Raw genomic sequence first — 15966 nt, forward strand, 5'->3', positions numbered from 1 at the left:
AGAATGGCTGTTTGGAAAGTAAGAAATGTAACTGAATCAAGGATTAAACCCATAAGCATCTACTGATTTTGAACTAATGCTGCAAGTACTTATCAATTAATATTTTTTAATTTCCTACCAAATTTGCTTTGAGTATATTTCTGCTTCTACCTCATGACAAGCCAAACGAAAAACAAACAACAAGCCTGCTATAGAACCATAAATTAGGCAAACAGCAAATACATGTCTTGGAAGCTTTACATTCAAAATTACTTGTCTTTACCAAATATTTACCGTAAAGAATTTTTTCCACCAATTATTCGTTTTTGTCGACGATGTAGTAGCCTCAATCCACAAACAGAAGCAAGAGAATCTAAACCAGAAGGAGAGATAGAGACAGCATTAAAGTAAAAATGAAAAGTAGCCAATCATCAATGAAAGTTAATTTAAAAAAAAAAAAGCCAAGGCTGGAGTTATCTTTTTCATGGTAGTTCTTAACAACCACATTCTCAGATTTAGAAATTCCTTTTAGCTGAGATCTTTTGACTGATTACAGAGCACATCTGTCCTCTGCTTCTCAAATGTAGGATTTTTTATAGGATTCTTTCTTCATGTAAGTGGAAGCGGAGCTTGGCATGCCACATAGCTCTCAGTCTTCAGCTGAAGATAAACTATATCTTGAAAAGTTGAAATTAGCTGTCTAGGTTCTTGCATTTTCATGTTCCTTGTACAACTAAAGAAACACATCTGTAAACTATAGCAGACAAATACCCTGTATCATCTTAATAGCTGTTTTGATTCCTTTGAACTGCTGGTGCAGCAGTAAGATCACAGGGTGTAAGCAGAGAGGATCTTCCACCACTTTTGTGTCTATAATTCTTTTGAAGTGGGAACATTTACATTTGTATGTTCCTACCATGACCATTCCCCATCCAAACCGGTTGGTCTGCCACTGCCAACGGTGCTTCACCTTTATTGCTGTTCCCAGGGGCCTTCTTGCTTAGGTGGTCACAGATCACCCCTGCGTCCTCGCTGTGACGGCAGTTGTGCGTCCCAATGTCCTGCTTAATGCAGTCTGCCAAGGATCTCTCATTTCCTGTACATTTGATGTTATCCACATGGATTGGACCTTTACCCTCCCCAAAATATGCCATTGTTCTTGCTTTAGCTTGACCTCTGGAAACAGAGCATATGTTTATTTATTTATTTGCATATTTTGAGGAATTATTCTGCATTTTACTCAAGTATTTCAGAATAAGTAGGGAAAGACATTGTGGTTTTATGCCAAGTCCCATCACTGAGTCACCTGATGTTGCTATTCATTTAAGTAGAAAATAAAAACCTAAGTGTAATAAAATTGCTGCAGTTCATTAATGTGTAAAAAGTGCTTTATTTATCTAGTTAGAAGGCCCTGTGCAAAGTATTTTACTTTGTATCAGCATTACAAATATCTATAAAGCAAAATATGCGAAAGCTGATTTTTCATAATCTCTTTAATCCTTGTATAAAATCAGCATCTGTGAATGCTAAAAATAATTTGTTCTGGTCTGATTCTCTCAGAAAGATGGGCCAGTTAAATACAGTTTACTTTCAGTGTAGTAGAAGCTACGATTTACAGATCTATTAGTTGTTAATAGTTATTAGCATATTTGATTATCATGCCATTTTTCAAGTGATTTTCTAAAAGTGTAATGTAATTGGAGAAAGACTGCACCCCATTCAGCCTCCACATCCACCTTTTCCTGGGAGGAATACCATACTTGGTGTTTGTGTAGCATTTTTGCACGTAGGCCTCAAGGCACTTCACAAAGAAGGTCAGTATGATAATCCTATGCTTGTATTAGGGTAAGTAGCAAACCTATGTATTTAAATGTCACACTTAGGACATTTTATTAGATCCTCATAGCTTGCCTGCAGTGCCATGCAGCTTTAGTGATGACTGCACTGACAGTCATGCAAATGACCTCTTTTGAATTATTAACTTATTTCCCAAATGAGGGAGTGGATGAATAAACACAATAAAATCCCAACATAGATTGTGTGTGTAAACATCTAATTTGGTAACTTTCATAATATATTATAATTTCAATTACTTAGGATAATGTTTCTTAAAATATAAATAGTTGTTTTGTTGTATATGGTTTAAGAGTCAGAAAGTATTATGAGTGGGAGACCACCCAACCAGTGATTCAGAGAAATGGGGCAGGAAGCCACAGCCACTTCTAGATGTATCTAAACTATGAGTTTACATATCAGTTAAGGGCAATTTACTGAATATTTTTTTTTTTTGAGAATATATGGAATTCTAGATAACTAAGATTTTGCACTATATGATAAATTTCCATTTTAACAGACATGTTATAATTGCATATTGTAAAGGACAGTACTTTTATGCATACAAAAGGGTAACCATGTACAATGAAATGCTGGAATAGAGAAAGAGAATTTAGCAATTAGAATGGATTAGGCAAGAGAGTACTTCCTTCCCTCTGCACCTCTTTTTATGCCTCTTTTACTACCTGCGGTGTTGGGAAAGATAGGTGAGAATGGCATAAAGAGTTTTTGTCCTTTTCATCAACTAGGGCTTCTCTCTTGGGGCGGGATTTTGATTTGTCATACCATTTTCAAAGCTTCTTCATACTAGAATCGTGGTTGGATCAAACTGAGAGAATCCAGCCCTCAATTGCTCATATCCATGCCACTGAAATATGAAAGTAATACATACAAGATTCCTTCTTTTTCAAACTTGCACACAGAAACCCTTGCCTGCTTGGGGTTTTTACCACGTACTGAAGGGTAGGGGCAAGCAGGTTTTCTAAGTAGGGAATGTTGATTTAGAAGGAATGAATTGTAAAAAGCCAGGAGAGAGAAGCATGGATACCACAAGGTCAACTGTCCTTACACATTTTTAATTTCCATGGCTAGCATGTGTTTACAAGACAATCCAAAGCCTTAACAGACTTTGGAACCAGTATAGGACAATCTTTGCCTAATGAATTTAGTATGATTTAACATGTCAGTCACAAGCAATGTGTCTCTTTTTGCTCCAAGTAGATATTTTTTTTTTTTGGTGAATGATAATCTGGCTACAGATAACTGCAGAAAAAGTGTCCAACACCCCCAGGCCTGCGGGCAGATGATGTATCCTTGTATACTGTTACATAAAAGTGAGACAGTACAGGCACTTGTTGCAAATTCTAACTTGGTTTTGGTATCACTATGTAAAAAATAAAAAGTCTCTGCTTTAGGGCATTCCTCTTAAAATTCCTCAGAATATATATAAAAAAATTGTTATGAATCACCACAGTATTTTTAGCCTTTCCTAGGAAATTACGACAGTCGAGTATAGAATTGTCTCCAGACTTTTACTGGCTACTTAAGAAGGGCAGTGCCTCCATTGACATACTGGATAAATCTCAAATAAGACTCTGGCATCTGTGAGGTCACATATGTCAATATTTTAGGTGAAAGTGATGTAGAGAGACAAAAATGAGGGAGGGAACTTAGTGCATATGGATTGCAATCATGCATTGACATGAACTGAATCATGGAACTTGGACTGCAAAAGCTTTTTATACCTTTATATGGAAGATTTCCATTTCTTACTGTGCATCAGTAATCTCTGTTGGTAATTGCTGAGAAAGGAGTGTCCATACCTACTCTTAACAAAAAAAGAAACACCAAAAAACAACCCACTATTTAAATAGAACATGTACCAGGAAACAAATGTATATTAAGTTCTAGAGCAAAGAGTGCAGCTAATAGAGAGAAGTATTTAATATAACTGGGAGATCTCTAAATGTCCAAGTGCTTGCTTCTAGTGTTTGCTGTGTGGTGGAATGTGCTCTTGCAACTGGTTTTAGTCTGCCCTTAATGAAAGTTTGTGTGTCCCTTAATTGCTGCTTTCCAAGCCAGATATTTATGCACAGATGACCATCAGAGAAACCTTTTTACTTGCTCAGATCTGTCACTAGAGAGACAGGCAGCTGCAGGTCCTATCCCCAAGGTTTCTCAGACACGAGGCCATACACAATAACAGGCTGAGCTCTTCAGATGCAGTATTACCATTATTCATAATACTGTTACTTGGGAAATCCAGTTGATTAGTATAGATGGCCAACTACCCTACAACTCTTTTTTTCTGTAGTATATAATTTTTGGAGCACTAATAGCAGGGTGTTCATTTGTTGTGTGTGCTCATGCATTCTTATAAGAATGCATTCTTATTCTGTCCTAAATGAAAGGGGTTTGATTTTACTGGGCCACTTCATTCACTAAAATGCAAGAGCTGCTAAAACCACTCTTTACTCATTCTATCAAAATGCTTCTGTACCATTAAACCCAATCACACAGTAGATAGTACTGAAGAAAATGTATGTATTCTCTTAGTGTTTATCTTGATACAAGTATACTTTGATTAGGCTGCTATTAATTATTCTTATGTTCTCCTGACTGGTTCTAGCCAATTTGTAGGGCTGTTTTCTGATGTTCTTTATATTATGTTTTTCTAACATTAATCATGGATTTGACAAACTAGCTATTTTAAAAGTGTTATTGCTTTGAACCTAGTGATTTTGCCAACTCAGGGATTTTCTTATTTTAGTCTCAGAATGAACCTTAGAAAATTACTGAGATTGTTCTAAAACAGGATTTCATAGAATAACTTGGTCAGTTTTCTCAGTGTTTGCCCTTTACTTACACATGTCTTTTCTCCCCTTTGAAATAATAAATGTGTCATTTTTTTTTCCCCAATGAATGTAATATCCCAGTGGGAAAGATTTTGAGAATGAAACATAGCATTGAAAAGACAGCTGAATGAGGTTTAAGGTGAATATCAGAAATAATTTTTTACTGTGAGAATGACAGAGCACTGGAACAGGCTGCCCAGAGAGGTTGTGGAGTCTTCTTCACTGGAGACATTCAAAACCCGCCTGGACGCATTCCTGTGTGATGTACTCTAGGTGACCCTGCTCTGGCAGGGGGGTTGGACTAGATGGTCTTTCGGGGTCCCTTCCAACCCCTAGGATTCTATGATTCTATGATACTGGTTAGTTCAGTTACGATTCTTAATGAAAACTGATGTCAACTTCAGTATTAGGTGCTTTTTAAATTCCTTCCAGGAAGAGGTTATAATGTGTTTATTTCTAAAGAAACAGCATTCATTACCCTCAAGCTCAGGTGCATGAACCCAGAAGCCTCCACGTTGCTTTAGAACAGTCAAGTCACCAGTGAATATAATGTAGATTTCAGCAAAAAGATCTGTTCCTGAAATCCTAGACCCAGAAGCAATTCCAGCTCCTTTGTGTATGTACTGGCATAGTCAGGTTTATGGAATGCAAGTGTCTAGACATAGGGTCACCAAGATCTGGTGCTTCTGACAAGCTCTCCCAATTTCTGGGACCTAATTTTAGATTTCTAATATGTGTTTGTCCCTAGTCCTTCAGGAAATATGTACTCTGTTATATCCTATAATCTTAACTCCCCATTCTGACATGACACAAATTGAGACTGCAGCCAACTATCTGTCCTTGCAGAGATTTAAAAAGAGAAGGTGGGGATAAGTGGTTGACTTTGATCATCTGAGGGAGACATATAAAAGGCCAGACAGGCTGGGGATGAAGCAGACTAAATTAGTTATTCAGTGGAAGATAAAACAAGTCAAGTTTTGTAGTTTTGAAGCCATAGTCTACAACTACTTAGAAATATTCTTTACTAAACAAATACCTGACAGATTTTAATTAATATTATATGCTCAGACATAGTTTGTTACTCAGTTGCACAGACTTTATGTTATTAGATATGACAAACAGATAACTGTATTTGTATTTCTTAAGCTCAGATTTATTTACAGATACAGTCAAAGAAGAGATTTCACTAGTTTCCTCTTGTATTTCACTAGTGTTCTTCATATTTTTCAGCTTCTACTAGTTCTGCTATTTACATCTGCCTTATAGTTGTTATATATTTATTGCTTTTACATACCTGGAAAAAAATTGCTTGTTAGTGATGTAAGCCTGATTAAGCAACCCAGTTCAAAAGTGACACATATACATTGCAGTGATTTTAATTAGAGAGTGGTTTTGTCCTGTCAGGTCTATTCCTATATTAAACTGAGTTTATTGAAATTACTATAATGCAGGACAAAGCCATAATCCTTTGTGTAACAGTTCTATCGAATCTCCAAGCTACATCGAGTCAAGTCAGATGCATAAATTAAGGATAAAAGCCATTAAACTAGGAATTCAGTAGCTGGTGTACGTGCATAAGAATCTGTCGAAATCATATATACACCTTGTGACAATAGACACTGGCCTGTTACTGTTTTTCATTTAAAAAAAAAATAAATTAACAATTAGAATCTGTTAGGATTTCAAAGTCTTCATTAAGGTTCACAAAAGATAAATATTAACAATATGTAAAATTATACCTTTCAATAAAAACAGATTGAGAGCTTTTTGAAACAATATAACCCCTGAAATTTTAGCTACATTCCAGGCAATTTTAGTAAACTGTGGTAAACCTAGTCTATGTTCCAGATATTTGTATTTACTGATGTAATGAAAAATGCATTCTAATTTCCCCGAGGTTCTTCTACATATATGATTGCCTGAATTCACTAAAGCACCTTAATTTTTTCTGTGTTGACAAAAGATGACTCTATAAAATTGTTATATGAATGAAAGTTGTCACTTAAATATGGTGAAACGCAGACACAAACTGGACACAAAATCACAAACAAAACAGAGAGTTTACATAGTTCACAGAATATGTAATCATCTGTGCTATTCTAGGAGTTAAAATTAGTTTCCCTTAATTTTTTTGAAAACAGAAATTTCAGTCTCACACTTAAATACATTTAGAAATATGAAAACTGAAGATGAAAAGTAAATTAAGAACAGTGAGCGGCAGAGAGCACAGAGCAGATACACTAAATCAAATTGTCTTCTCAGTTATATTAGTGCAACCAAGTGTTAAAAAAATAAAAGAAAATTTGTTATATGTCATATAGATACATAGCACCATATGTGACAAAGAAAATATAGTATTTAGTCAGTAACATAGTAATTTTGCTTATTTAACTTCTTAAAAATATTCAATAACTAGCATTAACTTACATTTCACTTGCCAGTCAGACTCTGGTATGCCTTTGAATATTAAAATTCCTTTTCCCAATTATTCTAGTTAATGAATACTCTTTTTTTAAGACATAGCCTTCTACTTAAAGGAATGGTATAAGTACACTTTTCTAAAAGAATGCCAAATAGACAAGTTTTAAAAGGCATATATTCATTATCAGATGTAAGTTGGTGATGCACAGTTGCAGAAACTTAGCATTTTTATATATAGCAAACAGATAACTTGAGAAACAGCTTAATGAGTTTTCTTACTTGTAGCCAAGCTGTCGACAGACTACAGCTGCATCCTTATCAGACCATCCATCATCACAAATTGTGCCCCACTGGCCATTGATAAAAATCTCTACACGTCCTTCCTTCTTATTCTCACCATCCATCAGCCTGATGGGAGGACCTGGGAATAAATTACTACTGTCAACTCTCAGTAACAGAAGCAAGAACTTGTACTTTAATTTTCATCATATTCAGTATATAGGGTCAACTGATGTTTATGTTCAGCAAGCCTAATACTAGCTGGTAAAGTAGTCATATTTCTCCTGGCTGGCAAAAGGAAGCAGTTTGTACAAATTACAAGACAAATGTGAAATACTGCTGTATTTTGAACTTCAGTGTTTATCTGGTTGCTTCATTTCACACAAATATGTGATACACCTCAGAATTTGACCACGGAACAATTCTCCTAAAGGCAGAAAAAACCTGAGATGTCTTTGAAGCTAAACACAGAAGCTAAACACCTTCTCCTTGCAGAAACTTTATGGGTGAATTTAACTATATATCAATTTATAAATCCCTTCTCAAACCAGTTGCTACCACTCCTCTTAACCACTATCTCAGCAAAAACCTGCAGCATTGTGTTGAACTTCAGTTACTACTTGTCATTATGCATTCTGTTCTGTTGTGCACTTTGTGTAATAGTGTAATTTTCTACAGCACGTTATTCTAGAATAATGTGTGATTCTTTTTCTAGCAATTTAAATTGATTTTTTTTCAGATATGTTGATGATACAAAATCTCATGTGGATTAGTCAGATTTACTTAATCATGGGTCATTCAGTGCTTTGCCTGTATTTATTTTTTAATCATTAAGAAAAATACAGATTTGATCCTTACATTAGAACTCCTTTATAGCATGCTAGCAGTGCAAGTAATTTTAAAACACTTCAGAATTCCTCTAAGGCTTCTTTATAATGTTTAAATGAGAATCACCTTCTAAATCTAGCATGTCATAGTTTATAATTCTTAATACGCTAACTAGTGTTTCTTTTTAGAATAATTTGAAACAGTGTTCCTCATCCTTCTAACCTGTTCCTAATCTCTTCGAACCCTCTAAGGATTAGAAATTATGTAATTATGCTTTTTAATAAAGCACTATTTTGAGAAACTTGCATTTGAAATTTAATTCAGATTAATTTAGGATATGAATAAATTTTATATACCATACCTCACTCTGGATCAGACCTAGTTAAATTTGGCCTAATTAATTAATTAAAAAAGATCTGAAAAGAAAATGAAAGTGTTTGCTTCAAATGTCATTTAAAGCATAATGTTCATACTGGAGCTTACACTGTCGGGATAGTTACATGAATTAGCTTAATCAGCTTTCTGTTCAGCTACGTTGTTGTGATCTTGCATACAAAAAAATGTTCTAGTTACTGTAGAGTATTCTGTCTCACTTTTAGTGTTCCTTAATGTCTGTATTTCCTCAAGTCGTATCATCTGCTATGATTCCTTCTATTTTTCCACTGAATTCACCCTTATAGGGAGAAAACAGGCTTTTGCAAATGCTGGGAAGGAAATAGTAATAATAGAGCCTTTGTCCACTTTCCAATCAAAAATTTTGTAGGAAGTGTCAGATACACTGTCTTCATTTTCGTGTTGAAATTACATGTTATTCTGGAAGAATACTATTTAGACTAAAATTATATTACCCAGCTGGAGGTGTGGGAGATTAACGATACAGTCTGTTTTATTGTTATGTCATCTTCTTGTGTTTTAGAAAAAAATAAATAAATATGTATTTATGAGCATAAAATGCATATAACTTTCTGGTAACAGGGGATGTGAGAATATTAACATATGGGTGCAATAACTGAACCAGACCTCCTTCAGCTGAGATTATATTTTATAGGAATTTGAGCAAAGCAGCACAGATGGTTTGCATCTGTAAAGACAGCAGTCAATATTTGAATTTATGTTATTTTTGGTCTGTGGAAATTATTTCTACCAAATATGGTTTGACATCATCTACACATAATTAACTGCACTGCAACATAAAACATTAATTGGGTTTTGAGAGGTCAGAAGGCTATAAAGAAAATATTGTAAAGAGGCAGGGGCTCAAAAAGTACATGTGGAAGGTGCTGGTAATGTTGGCTAACAGGTAACGTCATGCAATAAATCCATGTCTTAGTTTGAAGGATAGACCTTCAGTGGGTATTTTCCAGAGAACTTCAGGCACCCAGGCATACAAATCCATTACATTTCAGTAGCAGCTGTGAATCTAACTCCACTAGTTATAATTCTAATTTCAAAATCTACTAAAATATACTAGGGTAAACAAAATAATATTGGCAACAATTTTTAAAAGGCTATGTACTGACAAACTACGAACTTTGTATGAAGCAAATTTCAAAAATTAAACTCTTTCAGCATTGCTGAGCAACCAGTTGTTCTCCTGTAATTTTTACTGTGCATATCTCATAGCCAGAATTCTTGTTTAATTGTCTACACTTGGATTTAGGAATCTTTGGAATTCATTGGTATTTTTCTCTTATTTCTTTTCTTAACTGTCTTTTTATTCTTTTTTTATACCAGTTTGCAGTCTTTTTTACATTGGACCAGGCTTTTTGATACATGTTTGTAGTATCATTCTCTCCTGGTCAGCAAGTAAGGCTCATTCACCCAGGCACAATATAAATGATAGGCAATAGGAATACAGAAGTAATTGCATGCGTCTCACCCTGCCTTCTTGCTTATGTCTGAACTTCCCTCTTTCTCCATATGTTTAGGATTTTTTTTATTGTCTGAATGTAGGACCTTAGGAGGACATACTATTGATTTCTATTCCTCAGTGCTCGGGTGTGTCTCCAGCTTTTGCTAGTGTGAGACAGTTACTTAGAACTTGGAGAGTGCTGAGTGAAATGCAATACACCATTAGGATGCACTGCATAGGTCTAAAATCTAGTTAAGACTGAAAGAACAAGACCTCTGGAATGTGACTTTGTTACCTCAAAATTTTGTGTTGATGTTAAGTGTTCTGCCAGTTTATGTTCCTATAAACAAAGCTTGATTATGTCCTATGATCTTCAGGAGAAAAGTGAGCTTCCTGTTCCTTCTTTGCAATGCATCTGCCAGGTGCTAAGATCTTGAACATCATTAAATATAGTATACTGTGCTCACATCTGCACCCACTGCAATACTCATGCTGGGACTTTACCAAAGAGATGCCTTACCCAGTGAGAGTTTATGGCTGTCATTATCTGGATGGCAGATGAGTCTGACGTCCTCCTGATGGTTGCAGTCATGCTTTCCCCACTCTCTCCTTGAGCACTGCAGAAGATTTGTCTCCTTCCCTGAGCAGCTGACATCATCCAACCAGATGGGCCCAGAGCTTCCTTCGGAGAAGCTCTCAGGTGCACTTTTTCCATACCTTCATAAAGCATACATAATGTTTTGGTCCACAGTGAACAGGGGACATGTGATACTTAAGTACTAGAAAGGAAATAAATTATTTTTGAAGAAATAAAGGTTTCACAAGTAGTGACAATAAACAGTGTTAACCATGACAGAGCAGGTTCAGTTAGCAATAAATGCAATGAGAGCACTATACGCTGCTTCTTTGGTAATGTTTGTTTAAGGAACTGATGTTTCAGTAATACAAACTTGAGAATGTAATACCTTTGATTAAGGCCTGCCTTCAACCCAAAATATGACTGTCTCACTGACTTTGAGACTTAAAGCATGCTCTTAGTATTGTATATACATTTAAATGTCACAGTCTAGGGGAAAAATGAGACAAAAAATGTTTTTTTTCATGTAAGCTGTTATAATCTGAAGGCAAGACAACATTCATCTAGTGAGAGTGTAACTTTTTAGTCACAGTCAGTAGGAAAAGTAGTGAAGAATGAATGCATGAAACTCTAATAGGATTTTTTCTAAACTATGCTTTTCAACACCTAACAGTGTTCCAGGGCCAGACTGTGGGTTTTTCTGAGCTAGATCCAGCCTTATACCTTGAAAATGTCTTTGATTTTAATTACTTTAAAAAGCAAATACTTTTAAGAATCCAACTTTTATAGGCAAAACAGAATTTAACAAAGTACTTCTTTGCTGTAGTGTATGCATTGATCTCAGACAAAAAAGGACTGGAAAGAACTCAGTGAAGAAAGACTGCTGAATCACAACCTCAGCTGAAGCTTTTTCTTCTACTTAAACTGAAGCCATAAATAACTCTGAGACTGAGGAAAGCAGGCTTTAATGGATTTTAATTTGGTAGTTTCTATGAAGCACTCAGCTAATATTAAAAAAACAGACTCTTCAGTAATGTAGGGTTCACGTAAATGTTTATCATCATTGTCAAATCAAGAGAGTCAGATATCTAATATAAAGTAATCTTACTTAAATCCCAGCTGCCGGCAAACCACCTGTGTATTCAGCTCTGTCCACCCATCATCGCAGACCGTGCCCCACTGCCCAGTATAATAGACCTCCAGGCGTCCCTCATGACTGCCTTTCCCACTTGTTAGTCTTAATGCACCATCTGTGTCATTCACAAGTAAGGAGAAACAAAAACAAGAATCAGTTTTTCTTAGGTCCAATTACTGTTCTAAAACAAAATTAGTAATATTGCATTTACTGCATCTGATCAGAGTATTAGACTACTAAAGCTGGTGCTGATCCCGAGGTGTCATTTAATGAGATGAAAGAAATGCCGTAATGCACCCAGTCAGCTGTGAAGGGTTGCGTTATGCAGTCGCTGAAGTGCAAGAGAAATAGTGCAATATATCGATCCCCCAAGACCTTATTATGTGCGAAGTCCACAGGAGTGGGTTCTAATTATGTGATTTCACTGTATATACACCTTATATTTTTCTTTGTGTAATGTAGTATTTCCCATTGTTTTCACACTGAAACGCTTTCTGCCATTGATAGACATGACACACAGCTAAGGCATGCCTCACACAGTACGTGGCAGTTAGCATGTTACTGAGGAGCCGAGGCTTTGTGTTGAATAATGACATTTTCTGTACCTGTAACATTTCCATATCCAACAGCTGGTTCATTTTGATACCGCCAGAACGCTTTATTACGGTGGAGTTTTATGCAGCTGCAAACTTTAAAAATACTTTTTTTCCAGAGCTGTGAACTCTGCATTTGTCACTGTTTTCCTGTGTGATAGCTGGTAATTGAAGTACCTGTGAGAGCTGTACAGGAAACACCAGCATCTTCTCTGTGGCCACAGTTGTGTTCTCGCCAGGAGCCTTTAGGACACTGCTCTATCGATAGCTCATTTCCCGTGCACTGCACTTCATCCAGCAGCACAGGGCCTGAGCCTTCTCCAAAGTGAGCCTGGCTCCATGCCTTGGCAACACCCCTGTGGAAATGTAACAAACACCCAGTCAGGAACAAGCAAGATGAAGAGTCTGGGACTCAGTGGGAAGAGCTAAAATGTTGGGTATCCAGCTTCTAAAACATCAGATGGGACTGCTGGAATAGCAGCTACACTGGTAACTGACAGTGCAACCCATATCATGTCACATAATGTGATGTGGTTCCACAGTCCCCTTCAGTCTCAGCTGAGGCAGTGGAGCAACTTAAACATACTGTTTCCAAACTTCCATGGTTTGAACATACTTAGAACATCAGTTTATATTGTTTTGAATCTATGAGATTTTCCTTTTCTGTCCCATTTGATTTTTAAGCTTAACTTTCCTAGAAGAGATTATAGATTTACAAGTTGGGTATAAGGATTCTAATTTTAATTTTTATTTCATGTTTATATGTAGTAAAAATAATCCTATATATTTCTACAGTGACTTTCCTGTGTTGTCCTCAAAGCACATTAATCAAATCTGAAATACCCAGATGACACAGATAGAAGTGATTGGTCTCCATTTAGTCATGTAAAAACCATGGCAAAGAGATCTTAAATGACTGGGCAATGTCATACCACCAATCAATGGTAGAAATCAGAACAGAATGCGGGCCAATTACTAGCCTTGTGTGTGTCATACTCTTTATGTCAGCATAGAGGATTTTGAGCACAAAAACCTACATAAATGGAAAACACTTGATTGTTTCAGCATTACAGAAATTATTTAGTGTTTAACGCTTGATGGTCTATGAGGAATTTTCCAATGCTATTTAAGTTACCATGTCTTTATATCATATATATATATAATATATAAATTATTTTCATGGTTTGGTTTCTTTCTACTCAACAGCTTCTTTGTTCATATACCCAGATAAATTTTATAGGATTAATCTCAATATCTGTCTTCTTTTTCAATTTGTAAGATTGAAATGTCCATCTAATTTTTTACTATAGTGTATTACCTATCTAAAGGATGAGCTTAAATTAGTTAACCTGCAGTCTAGGTGCGGGGCTCTATACTAATTAGTAATTGACTTTAAAGATAGTTTTCCATTACCAGCCATATATTGTCGTGTGACACCTAACAGGAATGGGGTGTTCAGGTTATACTGTAAACATGACAGGTCTTGACTATTTTGTTTCAGAATGTAATAGTTCAAACTCTTAACTGGGTGTTGCAGCTGTGTGTCAGAATAGTACATTGCTGTGACTTATTTTTTTTTTATGTAAGCTACAGTAGTTAATGTTTTAAGGCACTGACTCATTAATCCATGTATGGATTTAGATAGATGTTGATTTAATATCTACTGTCTTGTATAAATATATAACAATGTCTGTTCTCTCCTTTCTAAAAGGAAAACAATACTAAATATACAATTAGTAACCATACAGATTCCTTATAAACAGTAAAGGGGTATAGGAAAAATAACAACACTAAGAGGCTCATAAAATTAAATTAAGATCAGGAAAAAATTCTATAAAAAGGATGTGAAAATTTGTGGTAGGCACTGTGTAGTTGATAGTGCTCAGTAAATAAGAGTACACACAAAAAAGGTAAACTAAATTATCTGTTTTGCATTTTCGTTTTGTTTAAAATCAATGTGTTTTAAATATCTTCAAGATAATATGATTCATTAATCATGAAAATGCACTGTTAATTTTCAGACTGGTTCTTCTATTAAGATACCTTCTTCAAGTGGTGGAGAACATGGAAAATACCAAAAAGCCAGTCTCAGCTACTTAGTAAGGAGAAAAATTATAGTCTGCAATTGCTTCAAAGAAGCAGGTAAGCAAACCAAAAACATCCTCAAAAACTCATCAAGCAGCATTTTAGCAAGACACATAGCTTCAGCCTGAAGTTGTACCTAATTTTTGAGAGAGATTTTGAGTTAGACGTTATCTTTACTTTCAAATTATTTTCCTAATTCCTAACAAAATGCAGTTATCATGCTCTATGTTTTTTCCTTTAGCAATGCCAATAAGAATTTTCATAGATGGAAAATTTTATTTTTCACTGAGCTTTGCAAATATTTCCTGATTGCCCTCACTATTCTTTAATTTAGTTATTTAGGTAATAATGTATTTTATATATAACATTAATTTACTGAATAGTTATATTTTGCAGTCCTGGTAATGGGAAAAAGAGCCAAGTTATATGTCATAAAGAGCTGCTTTTCAAACTGGTTGAATGAAATTGTGAAAGACTGTGTAATAAGCTAAGAAAATATAATCCGTAGGATACACTAAGGGTAACACTTATTTCAAAACTAGTCATCCCATTTATATTTAAGCATCTAAACAAATAAAAATGGCTTGATTTTCCAAGGTCTCTTTCTGATGTATCAAGATAGGCTGTGTGAGATCTCAGCACTTCCGGCTATTTTTGTATAATTCAATAAATATGGACTGAAGAGCCTATTTTCAGGATACCTATTGTTATTCATATTGCCCTAAATACATTACAGGCTTATTACAAAAAGTCTGGTTTACTGATAGTTTTTAAGATTATTGTACTTTGGAATATTACTATCTGTTAGATAAATTATTTCAATTGAAATTTATTGAGTAGTATTTGCATATCTATAAACTTTACACAAAAAGAAAATCCTGTACATAGCTTCCAGTTATTGTATTTTTTTAATTCTGATGCTGGTGCAAATATATAGAAAATGTTAGAAGAAAAAAATCCTTACTTATTAAGCTGGCTGAAATCACAGAGAGAATGCTTCACTATTCTGAATGTTGAAAATAAATTATACCATAATCTAGTAATATTCTCTGGAGTTCCAATAAAGCAGAGATTACACATCTCTTTATGGTAACAAAGGCAATTTATATAAAGAAAAAAGTATTATGAAACCAAATAATAAAATAAATTATCATTATTGTTCACATATGAATGGTAGATTAATATTCTGAAGTTTTATAGGAGTGATAGAGAAAAGTTGAAAGTGCGGGGGAAGCTACTTACTGAGATGCTTTACTTTCATAATTTGTGGCACATTTCCACTTTAACAGAATGCAAATTTAGATTATTACTTCTAACTGCTCTATTGTTACTGTTGGTAAAATTTCACAGAAATGACCACATTTGTCAAGACGTCTTGATTACTGAAGAAATTCTGCAAATCTCTAGACATGCTTCAGAAAGATTTAGCGCTATATTAATACAATTTATTTACTCAGAACAACAAATCAAATTAGAAGCATCTCAGAACAGCAGTTTCTGAACATTAAACGTAATAAGTAATCAAATGT

General features: G+C 35.0%; 1 protein-coding gene across 1 annotated transcript in view; it reads right to left on the minus strand.

Annotated features, from left to right (window-relative positions):
• The window catches only part of PRSS12 (serine protease 12), a 46049-nt gene that overhangs the window by 14233 nt on the left and 15850 nt on the right, over window positions 1–15966 (minus strand). Inside the window, exons 5-10 of the mRNA XM_051619430.1 lie at window positions 12530–12708; window positions 11733–11874; window positions 10568–10764; window positions 7368–7509; window positions 950–1155; window positions 274–352 (exon numbers count right to left, since the gene is read on the minus strand). Coding sequence (XP_051475390.1) covers window positions 274–352; window positions 950–1155; window positions 7368–7509; window positions 10568–10764; window positions 11733–11874; window positions 12530–12708 — 945 coding nt within the window. The remainder of the gene's footprint in view (window positions 1–273; window positions 353–949; window positions 1156–7367; window positions 7510–10567; window positions 10765–11732; window positions 11875–12529; window positions 12709–15966) is intronic.

This window comes from Apus apus, chromosome 4 (genome assembly GCF_020740795.1).
Source record: "Apus apus isolate bApuApu2 chromosome 4, bApuApu2.pri.cur, whole genome shotgun sequence".
NCBI classification, from domain to species: Eukaryota; Metazoa; Chordata; class Aves; order Apodiformes; family Apodidae; genus Apus; species Apus apus.